The 13,996-nt window shown below is 39.7% G+C and overlaps 1 protein-coding gene across 4 annotated transcripts in view; it reads left to right on the top strand.

Moving 5' to 3' along the window:
• CASD1 (CAS1 domain sialic acid O acetyltransferase 1) overlaps window positions 1-13,996 on the top strand; it is a 58,519-nt gene that overhangs the window by 40,478 nt on the left and 4,045 nt on the right. For all 4 annotated transcript variants that reach the window (XM_048838165.2, XM_075125847.1, XM_075125849.1 and 1 more), the window contains 6 exons: window positions 627-783; window positions 8,184-8,263; window positions 10,755-10,856; window positions 12,005-12,145; window positions 12,717-12,794; window positions 13,839-13,931. In XM_048838165.2, the coding sequence (XP_048694122.2) occupies window positions 627-783; window positions 8,184-8,263; window positions 10,755-10,856; window positions 12,005-12,145; window positions 12,717-12,794; window positions 13,839-13,931 (651 nt within the window). The remainder of the gene's footprint in view (window positions 1-626; window positions 784-8,183; window positions 8,264-10,754; window positions 10,857-12,004; window positions 12,146-12,716; window positions 12,795-13,838; window positions 13,932-13,996) is intronic.

Genomic DNA, 13,996 nt, shown 5'->3' with positions numbered 1-13,996 from the left:
AAAGAAAGGTATTGGGTGTTTTAGTTGAGATCATTAATGCTCCCCTAAAGGATGGTGGAATGGCTGCTTCACTCAAATGAGTGCTTATTCGGCCCTGTCACAGCTTCAGGGTACTGCACCTTTAACCCTCTCCACTTCATGGTCTGGTCCAGGAATGTCCATTCCGGTCTCAAGCCCCTAGCTATCACCTCTGCCAGGTCTTCTACCAGATTTATTAATTACCGTTTCATTTTGAAAAGAGAATATCTCAAAGTCCACTGTTGTTCATAACAATTGTTCCAATATAAGGACAACTGGAGAAAACGTGTTGTAGCGTGTTTTGCCCAGTTAATGTGAGGGAGCACACTATACATTTTTAAAATATGTGACTGGCTCACCCTGTTGGCATCAAGTGGTATCTTGGTTCAAACAACAAACTACAATCATTCAGCTCTATTTCTTTGCTAAAGTTTGAACTGCTTATTGAGACAGCCATTCAAATTTCAAGAAAGGTAATATTGTAGGTGTTTAAATTGATATGAATAATATTTATATAATTTGTATAATGTTAAAGAAAACCCCAGTTTGATGGTAATCCTAAATGAAAAAAACACTTCTCTCTTCCTTCTCATCCCAACCACCCACAGGTTTTATTTCGTCTCAATTTCCTGGTTGTGGTGTTATGTATAGTGATGGATCGACCTTACCAATTTTACTACTTTGTTCCACTAGTCACTGTCTGGTTTATGATCATCTATGCTACATTAGCTGTATGGCCTCAGATAGTCCAGAAGAAAGCAAACGGTAAAATAAATTTTGTTTCTTTCCTTTTCCTTTAAAGGTGTTTACATGATAATCTACACAATTACAATCCTATACAAAACTTCATAGCTAGTATGTTTGTCTTTATTTGGATATGTGAATAATGTAGAAGTAAATTCTATAAATATGTTAAACCACTGTCCACTAAACTTGGAGAGAGTGTTTTCACTTGCTGTAGTTCTCAACAAAACACATCAAGTGTTTGAACTGTATCCTTGCTTAAATTGGTTGGAATCTGAATTATATTTCTGAGGTTTTGAAAATTATGTTTGGCGAACACTGAAAGAAACAAACAGTTGCTGAATGCAAGCTAAAACCCCCATATGAACTTGCTCCTAGATTGCTATACCTGTATTCAGAATCTGAAATCAGAGTTTTATGTTGTCTATGGTTTTTCCTTTTATTTACAAAAGCTCACTTTTTAAAAAGTGGAATGAAATTCAGAACTATATATTCCCAACCATTCTTCATTGTGGAACTTTGAGAGGGAATGGCATAGTGTATTTTCTACCTTACAAACTAAAGTTAGTCCTCTAGAAAAATACTTTGTCCACAGAAAACGGACAGCATGAGCAACAGTATTGCGAACTTCCCCTAGTCTGTGCTGCCAATGTACCTCAACCCTCTTCATGAGGGATGAATTTTGTTATCTCTTACCCAGTAGGGGTCTCCTGGCTGCTACAGTGTATGATCCCTTTTCTGAGATTGTCAAGTGTTGTTAAATGCATTATTTCTTGTAATGTGGATGCTTGTTCTTTAGAAACTTGAAGTGATACCACCAGCTTGTTTCATATACTATAGCTCAGTGAAGAGCTGTCATGTGGTAACTGTTTTTGTAGATCATTTACCTCACCTAGATTAGAACCCAGTGACCTGGAGAGTAAAGACTCTATGTACGATCACAACTTAGATTCTCCACCCCTTCTTCTTCGAGTAGTGTTGCTTCACTGTAGGTGTAGGTGCATCCCTACACTTCTGATCAGAGATCTTCGGTAGCAGTGTTCGTTCAGCATGTACATGCGCTCTCTCCTCCTCATGCTTTGCCTTGAGGCTAATTAGCTCTGCGTGGGCGAATGACCCTCAGTTCCTTCTCAACCATCCCTGGCTAGAGTCAGAGCAATTAGGAGTCCATTCACGGATACTTTACTCTTTAGACATTCTTTCTTAGCTAGTTTGTGTTTTTTGTAACCTCACTTTTGTCAATAAAACTGTGTAGTGTAGATGTAGACAAGGCCTAAGAGGATGGCAGATACCTTACAGATATTTCTCAAGGAGGTAAAAAACACTCACCATAGTTTGCTGGATATTTTACATACCTTCTCGTCGTCGTCCTTCTCCAGGATAAAGCTCCGCATCAACGAGATGCTGTTGGACCCAGCTAAGCTTATATGCAGACGCCAGTATCGGCCACACCAACGTGCAAATGGGCCAATAAAAAAATATTATGTACCTCCCAGTGTTATCTGGTGTCTTCAGAGCTTTTGACAGGGGCAACTTAATTATTTTATTTTAGGCAGTGTTAGGAATAAATTAATAGGAACACAGCAATTTTGTTTGATAAGATTTATGCAACGTGCTTTCTTTAAAACGGCAGTTTAGTAGATTTAAGCACATATAAACATAAGCAATAGATTTAGAACATTTTAGATATTTAATATTTGGAATAGTATTAAGTAAATAACAGCAGGTTTTCTGTGGACAGTTGTTTACCCATCAGGGAGAAAGGGAGTCAGGAAAAATGTTTTTTAAGATGGCTTTAGAGCAGTGGTTCCCAAACTTGTTCCGCCGCTTGTGCAGGGAAAGCCCTACCGGGCCGGTTTGTTTACCTGCTGCATCCCCAGGTTCGGCCGATTGTGGCTCCCAATGGCCGCGGTTTGCTGCTCCAGGTCAATGGGAGCTGCTGGAAGCGGCATGGGCCGAGGGACTTACTGGCTGCTGCTTCCAGCAGCTCCCATTGGCCTGGATCAGCAAACCGCCGCCACTGGGAGCCGCAATTGCAGGTAAACAAACCAGCCTGGCCCGGCAGGGGCTTTCCCTGCACAAGCGGCAGAACAAATTTGGGAACCACTGCTTTAGAGGATTGTTTTAAAATACATTTTATTAAGTAATTTTTTATAACTAATTTTTATAAAACATAGGTTATAATGATTTTTACTGTTTTTTTTTAATTCTTAATACATTTTTAATAATAGAGGTGTTTAAATTTTTTTTTTTAAATTAAGATTTTTAGTTTTAGTTGTTTACTTGTCTGTTCCCCTTTTTTATTCTGATTAGCAGAAACTGCCAGCTAGATATGACCTTGCTTCTAAAACCCTGTCTTCAAATTAACCCATAACTATGTGGTGTTTTATTTCATTAATTCAGGGGGGCTGAATGCACATAATATGGCTGCAGTTAACCTGATTACATTCTGGGGTATACACACCCCTTAAATTCAGGGCAACACCAGGAATACAGAATTTACTTTTTCCCCACTCTCCGCCTAATTCCATTGTGACAGATGCAGTGAACTCCTGCGGCTGGCAACACCATTCAAAGTCCTCCACCCCTTATGATAGGGATTGGAAGCACCTCGACTCATCTGGATGAAAGGCCTACTCTTCTGCTACTCTACAATTTAGTATTGCAAACTACCAGGCCTTAACAGCAAAATATGATTACATGAACTATACCAAACTTAACATCTTTATTGACCATCTCATAATGAATCATAATGGGAACAATTTTGAGCCATTATCGATGAAGGGCAGTTGGTGGTCAAAACAGCACTCCAGGCAGTGCTTGACGCAGCTGATACAGTGACCCAGTCCATCTCAGAAGCAGTTGTTATGCAAAGAGCTTCGCGGTTGCAGCTTTCAGGTTTCCCAAAGGAGGTGCAAACAACTATTTAAGATCGCTCCTTCCATGGCTCTGAGTTGTTTGCTGAGGAGAACAGTGCATCATTCCAGACACTTAGGGATTCCAGAGCCAAACTTCAGTCACTGGAGATCTATAAAACCAGACAAAAGAGAAAATTTAGTCCTCAGTCTTCTCGCAAATTGCGTGCACCACAGTTCCCATCACAACACTACTAAAACCCACAGAGAAAGAAATCCAGATTCTAGAGACACAAACAGTCAGGCCTCAGTCTTCAACATCGGAGTCTGTCACTTCAAAACATTAGTTCTGACATCCTGTTCGAGGCCACTCCCTTCAACATCAGCTGCCACTTCCCAACCCATTGCATGCCTTTGGACGTTGCCTTGTTTTGTTCCGCCACAACTGGAAACACATGACATCCGACAGATGGATTTTGGAGGCTATTTCCAATGGGTATTCGATCCACTCCATCTCCATCCCCTTTCCCATCCCTCTTCAGGGATCCTTCTCATGAGAGATTGTTGCAACAGGAGATAGATCACCTCCTCCAACCAGGAGCCATAGAACCTGTCCCTCTACATCTCCATGCCAAAGGGTTTTACACTCTATTTCCTGGTCCCCAAGAAAAAGGGAGGTTGGAGACCCATACTGGACCTCAAGGCATTGAACAAATACTTCAAGGCCCAAAAATCCAAGATGGTCACGCTAACAGCGATTATTCCATCTCTGGAACAGGGAGATTGGTTCTCAGCCCAGGACCACCAAGACGCGTATTTCCATGAATCATCTGTGAGATGGTAGGGTCAGTATCTCAGATTTACTCTGAGTCAGGACTAGTACAGAGTACTCCTTTTTGGCCTCTTGTTGGTTTCCAGAGTATTGTCCAAGATCCTTTCTGTAGTGGTGGCTCACCTACATACCCAGGAGATCATGATCTACCCATACTTGGATGACTGCCTCCTGAGGGCCCACTTCTTAAAAGAAGTTCTATGTGCCACCCACAGAACTACGGATGTATTCACAAACCTGGGCCTGCAAATCCACATCCAAACATTGACCGTAATTCCGGAACAACGCCTGGAGTTTATGGGAGCCGACCTTGACTCGCTGCAAGTGAGAGTGCTCTTTCTACAACACAGATTTCACATACTGTCCATGCTTAGAGAGACAGTTCAAGCCAGCCTTCAGACTTCTGCCAGACATTGCTTCCTGCTTCTGGGGCACATAGTCGCCGGTAAGTTCGTAATATCTCATGCCAGACTGCACATGAGGTGTCTGCAGACATGGTGCAGCTCGGTTTACAGGCCACACAGAGACAGGTTAGACAAACCTCTCTCAATGCCTTCCAGGGTCAAACACTTTCTGGATTGGTGGAAAGCTGCAGGAAATGTTTGTACAGAGGTCCTGTTCACTCAGCCTCCTCCCCTCCTCTGACATCAATTCTCACTATGGACACTTCCTTCAGGGGTTGAGGTGCACACCTCAACAACCTCACAACTCAGGGCAAATGGTCGCCCGTAGAAATGACTCTCCACATCAACCTCTTCAAACTCAGGGCGGTCAGGAATGCTTGCACTCACTTTCTCCCACTGATCAGAAGTACACACGGAAAGGTCATGACCAATAACATAGCATGCGTGTACTACATAAATCATCAGGGAGATGCCAGATCATCCTCTCTCTGCACAGAAGCACTAAAGCTGTGGAACATTTGCCACTATGTTCTAATATCAACAGCCTACCTACTGGGAGTGCAGAACACAACAGCAGACAGTCTCAATTGCATGTTCTCATGCAACCACGAGTGGGAACTGAACCCAGCAGTACTTCACAGCATATTCAATCAATGGGGGACACCATCAATACACTTGTTCGCTACTTATCTGAACAGGAAATGCACACACTGCTGCTCTAGGACCGGCCTCGGACAGCACTCAGGGGACGTTTTCCTTCTTCCATGGGATGACAGCCTTCTTTTTGCCTTTCCCCTGTTCCCTCTGTTGTTGAAGGACCTGTTGAAAATAAAAAGAGAAAAACCAAAAGTTCTACTGATTGCTCCCATCTGGCCGGGACAGACATGGTATTCGTACCTGTCACAGCTGGTGATGTGTCCACCCATCTCTCTTCAACCCACTACTTACTTCCTCTCACAGAACAAAGGAGACACTCTCCATCCCAACCTGTGGATACTCCGGCTCAAGGCTTGGCTCTTTCTTGGTTCCAACGCATAGAGCGCACCTGCTCTGAGGAGGTACAGAAAGTGTTACTACAGTCGGTAATCGGCTACCCGTCATACTTACCTGCAGAAGTGGTCCAGGTTTCAGGTTTGCTGTGATTCCAGGCAAATTATCCTGACATGCTACTCTCCCTGTGGTGTTAGATTACATACTGACTCTTAAAAAAACAAGGCTATCCCTCAGTTTGCTCAAGGTACACGTGGCAGCCATAGTGATTTTCCATCCACAAGAGTTTTCTCAAACCCAATCACAAAGAGATTCCTCAATGGCATAACGAACCTCTTTCCCCAGCCCAGATGTCCCACTCCAGCATGGGACCTAAATCTAGTTTTAAAGATTAAACCACCCTTGTTCACTTACCCCAATGAAGACCGCATTTCTCATGGCCATCATGTCAGCTAGGAGAATAGGGGAAATAGCTGCACTTACGACACACCCCCCCTTTACAGAATTCTTTCACAACAAGGTTATTCTCAGACCACACTCAAAGTTTATTCCTAAATTGTCCCCATTTTTTTCACATGAACCAACCAGTTCATCTCCCAACCTCTTATCCTAAGCCTTACTGTTATAACAGAGAGGCCATAGTGCACATGCTAGATGTTAGGAGAGTTCTGGTCTTCAACCTGGACAGGACAAAGACTTTTAAGAAATCTCCCAAGCTCTTCCTTTCCATTGAGGAAAGGTCTAAAGGCATAGAAATATCACCCCAGAGGCTCTCTAAGTGAGTCTCAAACTATATTAAGCTCTGTTATCATGTTCGCAACATAATGTCTCCACCTGGAATTCACACACACAACGTGAGGTCCGTTTCTTCCTCTGTTGCTTTCTTCAAGAATGTCCCTATCTCAGAAATCTGCAGAGCCAGCCACCTGGGCGTCTGTACATACCTTCGCAGAATACTGTATGATTATTGGGGACTCTGCTTCTGATGCTAGCTTCAGCTCAGCAGTATTATCCATAACAGACTCAACTTCGAAGCCCCAACCTTCCATTAGGGATACTGCTCGGGGGTCACCTACAGTGGAGCACCCATAGGGACACTACTTGAAGAAGAAGTAGTTACTCACCTTGTGCAGTAACAATGGTTCTTCACGATGTGTCTCACTTTGGGTGCTCCGGAACCCACCCTCCTCTCCTCTAGTTTGGAGCTCTTGATAGGGACTCCGTGGTAGAGAAGGAACTGAGCATGGTTGGCCTGCGCAGCACTAATTAGCCTCGAAGCAGAGCACAAGGAGGAAAGAGAGCATGTGCAGGCCAAATGGACACTGCTATCAAAGATCTCTGATCAGAAGCGCAGGGATGCACATATACCTACAGTGGAGCACCCATAGGGGGACACATCTCAAAGAACCATCGTTACTGCACAAGGTGAGTAACTTCTTCCCTCATGTATTAATGGTGTAATATTCCAATTGTGTAGATTGCATTTTTGATAGTGGAGCACTTTAAACATATATTTGGAATACATACTACAGAACTGGTAATTGGCCTGTACTTTGACACGATGTCCAGAATGTTTAATGTTAATTTTAAAGCACTGACAACCAGCTCACAAGGTTATATGTAGCACTCTGATATTTCTCTTACAAACAGCTCCTCGTTCCTCATGTGCACTGTGCAACAGAAGTCCCACTGTGGACCTCGCAGCACTACTTCCTGAAAGCTCCTTTCAATGACCACTTTCCTTCAGCTCTGTGCCTGTTGCCCACTTCCAATCTTTGAAGCAGGAGTGAGAGCCATTCTCCACTGTACAGCTGAGTTGTGGGATCAAAACAGTGTCAACCAGCAGCTTGGGGAAGCTGTTCCTTTTGGCTAGCCTTGGCAAGATACAGCTCCTCAACTGACCAGTTCAGCTTATGAGGAGCAAAATTAGATGTGCCTCATAGTACCTCACTCCTGACTCACAGTTTAAATATACACTCATTTTATGTAACTGCTCTTAGATTTTTCACGTGTAACTAAAATTAAAAATTCCCAGGCTGAGTGTCTGTCAAAACTGAATCTTTAAAGCAGTGTTTGCTTTTGTAGGGTTAAATGGTGTGAATTTATTATTGTGAATGTTTGAAGTGTGGATTTTACTTTATATGAAAGAAAGCAAAATCACCAAATTAAAATGTTTGGATAATGGCAAATTGTGACTGGCTAATACCTGGACAATATACATATTAAATTATAAAGGATATCTGTGTGTCACAGCTACTGACTTCTTATTAAATGTATCATTATTTTTTGTTTTGAAAAATAACAGCCAGATACTCATTGATTTTTTCAATTCTTCCACAGGGAACTGCTTCTGGCACTTTGGCTTACTGCTGAAACTAATTTCCTTACTTATGTGTATATATTTTCTAGCAAATTCTCAGGTTTGTAAATTATACTTATTTGTATCCTTAGAATTAATAGTAGCCTGTGTATTCAATTTGGAAAGCCACTCAGAATTGAACATTATGACCAGTTTTCTGTTACTATATAGGAGAGTACAGGGAGAAAAATTGAATATTTAAATACCTCCTTTTCATATCTGATTTTATGTGTGGCTGGAATTTTCAGTATCCTACATTTTTGTTTGTTTCTCACAACACTTTTAAAATTAATTGTTTTTTCCTAAAATGTTATGTAAATGGAGAGATCAGCTTTATATTTATCTTTCAGGGCCTGTCTGGCTAATTTATTGGGGATGGGGGGAAGGTTGTGCTGTTAGCTCTTACGGCCAGTATAGTTGCAGAAGAGCAAGCTGCATTCTGTTTTCTCATGCAACTCAACAAAATTGTCAGCTAAATCCTGATGCCAGAAATTTTGTCAGTGATGAGCGATGTATAAATCAAAGAACAGTTTGACTTTCAGATGCCAGATTGAGATGTAGTAGAAAGGTTTAGAAAGATTTCCTTTTTCTTCACTACATTTCCTACAATTGAAAATAGATAAAAATCTAAATTTAAAAAGACAGATCTCACTTTGACATAGAAACCAAGCAAATGTGGCACAGAAGTCATTGGAAAATTAACACCAACGTATATAACTTCTGTTAGGGTTTTTCCCCAGCCCCCATGACCCTACATGGAAGGCCTAATTTTGGTTGCCATTTGTCTATTGGAAACTTTGGAAACAGGAAGGTTTGCACTCTTTGGAGGATGTCCGTTTCTCATGGATTTAAATTCATGCCTGTGCGGATTTCCAGGACAAGATTTATGTACCACTTAAGATCTATTGTTGAAGATTTAAGTGGCACGTAAGTAATACATAGGCTTTATGTAGATCTTCTGTATCCGTGTGAATTTCATGCCAAATGCATGACTTATCACATAGTGTATCATGTACAGGGTACGGAATGAAGGGCAGAATTTGCTCCTTACTAAGTAAACAAAAACAAAAACCCACCGACTCCCATTAGTATTAAACCCTGAAGTACTCAACTTTTCTGTAAAGCTTTCATTTACATCTCCCAACACATAGCTGATTATCTCCGTTTAAGCCCACAAATGGAGTCCAAAATGGAGTGGTGAGAGGAAAGATGGTAGATGCTTTTATCAATGGGAAATTAGAGGGAAATGTCAGATGCCTTTCAGAGCACTTCTGTCATAGAGAATAACATCTATCTGCAGAAATATTCAAATTATTATTTATTTGTATCAACAGAGCACCTAAGTCATGGACCAGGATCCCACTGAGCTAGGTTCTGTGGAAACAGAGAACAAAATTACAATCTCTTCTCCAAAGAGCTTGCAATCTAACACAATATGTCATACTCTGACACATTTAAAATAGGTCCCAATAACATTGGAATAATCTTAAAACTCCAGCTCCTCAGAATGATTGAAACAAGATTATTCACTGGTACAGCTGATTGAAAAATGTGGGGAAAATGTTTAACACATTTTTAGTTGAAATTTGGAATTTTCAGAAAACTTCAACTACCCTTTAAGTTGATCAGAAAAATAAAATTCAGGAATACTTTTAGGTAATTCTGCTCCTTTTCAACCACTTCTGGTCATTAGTAAAGATTTTAATCTCCTGGAGGAATGGTAGGCTGGCCACCTTCTTCCCCACAGTTGGAGGAACGCTTTCTGCAAGCTAATTCATGGAGGGGTATGAACAATGATCTCTGAGAAGGAGACCATGAATTAATTCCTTCTGGCTGCTGAGAACTGAACTGACTACAGATAGGGAGGGAGGATTAGGAAATACTGTACAGTATATCATGATACAGTCAGAGGCACACAGAATAACAAGGTGAGTGTTTCTAATTTGTGTTTAAGGAAGAGGGAGTCAGGCAGCAACTTGGGGATATTGTCTAGTGAGTACCAGATGTGTATATCTAACACTTCAATTAAAATAGTTTCATTCAATTAGATAATATGAAACAACACATTTTTACTTCTTCCATATCTGAGAATATGTAGTGTTTAAATTAAATGTAGGGAGTGGGAAGCATGCTGCAGCGTAACTCTACATCTGTAGTGTTCTTGCCATTCAAAAATTTATCTGCACTCATTTCAGGGATTTTTTTGTTTGTTTGTTTGTTTTTGTTTTTTTAAGGAAGGAATTTGTTTCAGGCTGTGGCCTCTATCTGGTAGAACATGACATAGGCAGTGTAGACAAATGTCCTAGCTTCTTTAAAATTAATTTATGTGAAAATTGAACTATTAAACCAACATTAACTGACATATAAGTATTCTGGGCCTTATCTTGAAAGGGGCAGAGTATGCACAAGTCCTGTTGACTTTATTTTTAGGTGAGGCCAATTAAACTGATTTAGTACTGGTATGATGGTATTAAAATATAATGAAATGAATTAAATTTATGAAATGGGGTTGAAGTCAATGTTAACATTCTTGCCATGTTTGTATTTTGCAGGGTGTATTTGAGAAGATTTTTTCTCTTTGGCCATTGTCCACATGTTTTGAGCTGAATGGAAATGTCTATGAGTGGTGGTTTAGGTGGAAGTTAGACCGCTATGTATGTAATCCTTTCATAAATTAATTGTGGTCTTGTGTTTTAAGAAGTATTCCTGAACATATTTTAACTTTTAGAATCTACTTCTCCCTCTTCCCCTGGAAAAAATAAATCTGAAGTTCCAGGCAATGGTTTGTTGTAGGGCCAGGGAGCATCCACTTTTACTTCAAGTATTTGTCAAAGCCATGCAGAAAAGATGGAAGCTGACTTGTTTATATGCTGAGCCTATAAAGTGTCCATAATCAGAGCTCTGCATATTCTGTCTTGTCCCAGACTTAAATTTTGCTGGGAGACAACTGAATTCTGTGGCACTTCAAGGCTAAATTCTGCAGGAAATTGAAATTTTACATTACTGCAGCAATAAATAGTAAATCTTTTTTTAAAAACCCAAAGGAACCTCCAAATAAACTTTAATTATATAAACAACATAATTTATAAATGAAGGACATTTCTATGGGAGTGTTCCTTTTGAATATTCTGTGCTGCTAAAATCAGAAGGTCTTGATATAGAATTTATTTCACCTTTTATGTAGAGATGCAATTTTTATCTTATTGTTTATAAATATGTTTTGAATACTGTGTTTTAAAATAGCTTTGCGAGAGGGCATTCTTCTTCCTTCACAGTGTGGTGTGCTGGTAGAGAGAGAATTTCTGCCTGTTCTCTCCTGTATCTTGTTTGGTTAGTGGGAGGATGTGAGGCCCGAGCGTACTTTTCCTCTGACCTCTGCCCAAAGGCATTGTCTTGCCTGCTGTGGTTGGGTGCAGCAGTCTTCAGATTCTTCTTTCCGCTCCAGAGTGCATGGTCTGGGACCAATCAATGGTATACCTTCTTCCTCTGCTGCCAATTTTAATAACTGCTTACATTTTTTGCGTGCCCCAGGGAGAGCAGTGTACTTAACAAAGCTCCAAATCTCACCGGTGTTGCAGTTTGTGAAGCATACATTGCATTCCGGGGACGTTCTAAAGTGCCAGAACACCAAAAAATTTAAAACGGGCGGCAGCAGCAGGGCTCTGAACCATAACCTGATGTTAGTGGAGGAGTCTGGAGTCACATCCTAGATCAAATGTCTTAACAACCCTGTTACCTTGGTGGTTTTACCTGTGTTTGTTAACTGCCACAAGTGAGTAGTTACCTCAGTTTTCTCTTGCAGGTAGTCTTTCACGGGATGCTGTTTGCTTCTATTTATCTGGCATTACAAAAACGTCAGGTGCTTTCGGAAGGGAAAGGAGACCATCTCTTCTCCAACAAAATTTCAAATGTTTTACTATTTATTTCTGTAGTTTGCTTTTTGGTAAGTCCACAATATGAACTGAAATTTTGTAAATTTAAAACAGTCATCCTGAGGACGGTCAGCTTTCTGGAGAAGTTCCTGTGTAGCAATGAGTGAACATTTCATAAGAGAGGGTCTTGGGTTGCAGAAGTTTATTTCCGCTATTTTGTATAAATAGCTACTACCCATCCTAAACCTTCACTGGGCTCTTTTTTTTTTCCTCCCTTTTACTCTATTGTAGATTTAAATACTGCAGCTTCTCCAGTTGATTATCTTGGATGATCTTAGTAAGAATAGTGTGGTAGATGACCTGTATAAACAGTCAAGAAATGAGCTAATGTATAAGTGTGATTAATACAATTGTCAGCATTGGGCTTTTTTATATTTTAGAGTACAAATAATTATTGCATTCATCAGCTGCAAAACCGTGTTTGAGAAATGCATAACTAACTAGAAAGTGTAAAGAATCGACTCCTCACACCACACCGCTGCTGTTTTAACATATTTTAAAATGTTTTATTCTGTTGTAACATTTTAAAATCTCTTAAGCACAGTCATCAAACAGACTGATATGTATATTTATATCTTGTAGACCTACTCTATCTGGGCTAGTAGCTGTAAAAACAAAACTGAGTGCAATGAACTGCATCCTTCTGTTTCTGTGGTACAGGTAATTATGCTCCTTTTCCTCTAGATTCTATTAAAAAAATATAATATAGTCTGTCTCTGATGTTTTTAGCACTTCACATCAGTTGATGAACATCATTTTCATGTATGAATGTGAAAAAAGGGTTTGTTGCATTGCTGGTTATTTTTCCTTGACCTGTGTAATATAAAGTTTAAAATTTAGCATTTCATTTACAGCACATTATTGTGACAGCACATTTTCATTCTATTCTGTTTATAAATGTAAGAGTGTAGCTATATCAGTATGTGTGTACATTCACATACATAGTTATATGAATGCGTATTTTAATTTTTATATATAAAGATATCTCTATATATATATTACACGAGGGTATATATGTAGTGCATATCTGTGTATGTGTGTGTTTTTGTTTGTGTGTGTGTGTGTATAAATGTATATATGCATTACATATATACCCTTGTGTAAAATAAATATAGATATCTTTATATATAAAAATTAAAATACTCATTCATGGCCATACACAGTACCTGAATACTAATTCATATACAGTAGAATTTCATAGTTACAAACTGACCAGTCAACCACACACCTCATTTGGAACCAGAAGTATGTAATCAGGGAGCGGCAGAGGACCCCCCCCCCCCAAAAAAAAAACAAAAAAAAACAAATATAGTACAGACCTGTGTTAAATATAAACTACTCAAAAAAAAAAGGGGGGGGGGGACAGTAGCATTTTTCTTCTGCATAGTAAAGTTTCAGAGCTGCATTAATTCAATGTTCTGTTGTAAACTTTTGAAAGAACAACCAAAACGTTTTGTTCAGCGTTACGAACAGCCTCCATTCCTGAGGTGTTTGTAACTCTGAGATTCTACTCCATTAAGGTGTAGCCCTGATCCTGCAAACATTTATGCACGTGCTTATATTACGTATATACTGCATGTATTTTTAAAGTTTATAATATGTACATGTATAGGAAAAATATTTTATTAAATTAATTTTCCTACTGAATTATAATGCATAATCTATTTTCAATTACTTTTCACACATGAATCTCTTTCTGTTTAGATTTTAGCTTTCGTCCTCATCAGGAACATTCCTGGATATGCCCGTTCTGTATATAGTTCATTTTTTGCCTGGTTTGGCAGAATTTCTTTAGAGGTAAGTAGAGTGATCACAAATGCAATAATAGGGTGTTTCATTTTAGGAATCTATAACTGGTGGGT

Source organism: Caretta caretta, chromosome 2 (genome assembly GCF_965140235.1).
Source record: "Caretta caretta isolate rCarCar2 chromosome 2, rCarCar1.hap1, whole genome shotgun sequence".
Classification (NCBI taxonomy): Eukaryota; Metazoa; Chordata; order Testudines; family Cheloniidae; genus Caretta; species Caretta caretta.
Note: the sequence above shows the minus strand (reverse complement) of the source record. Positions and strands in the feature narration are given on the sequence as shown.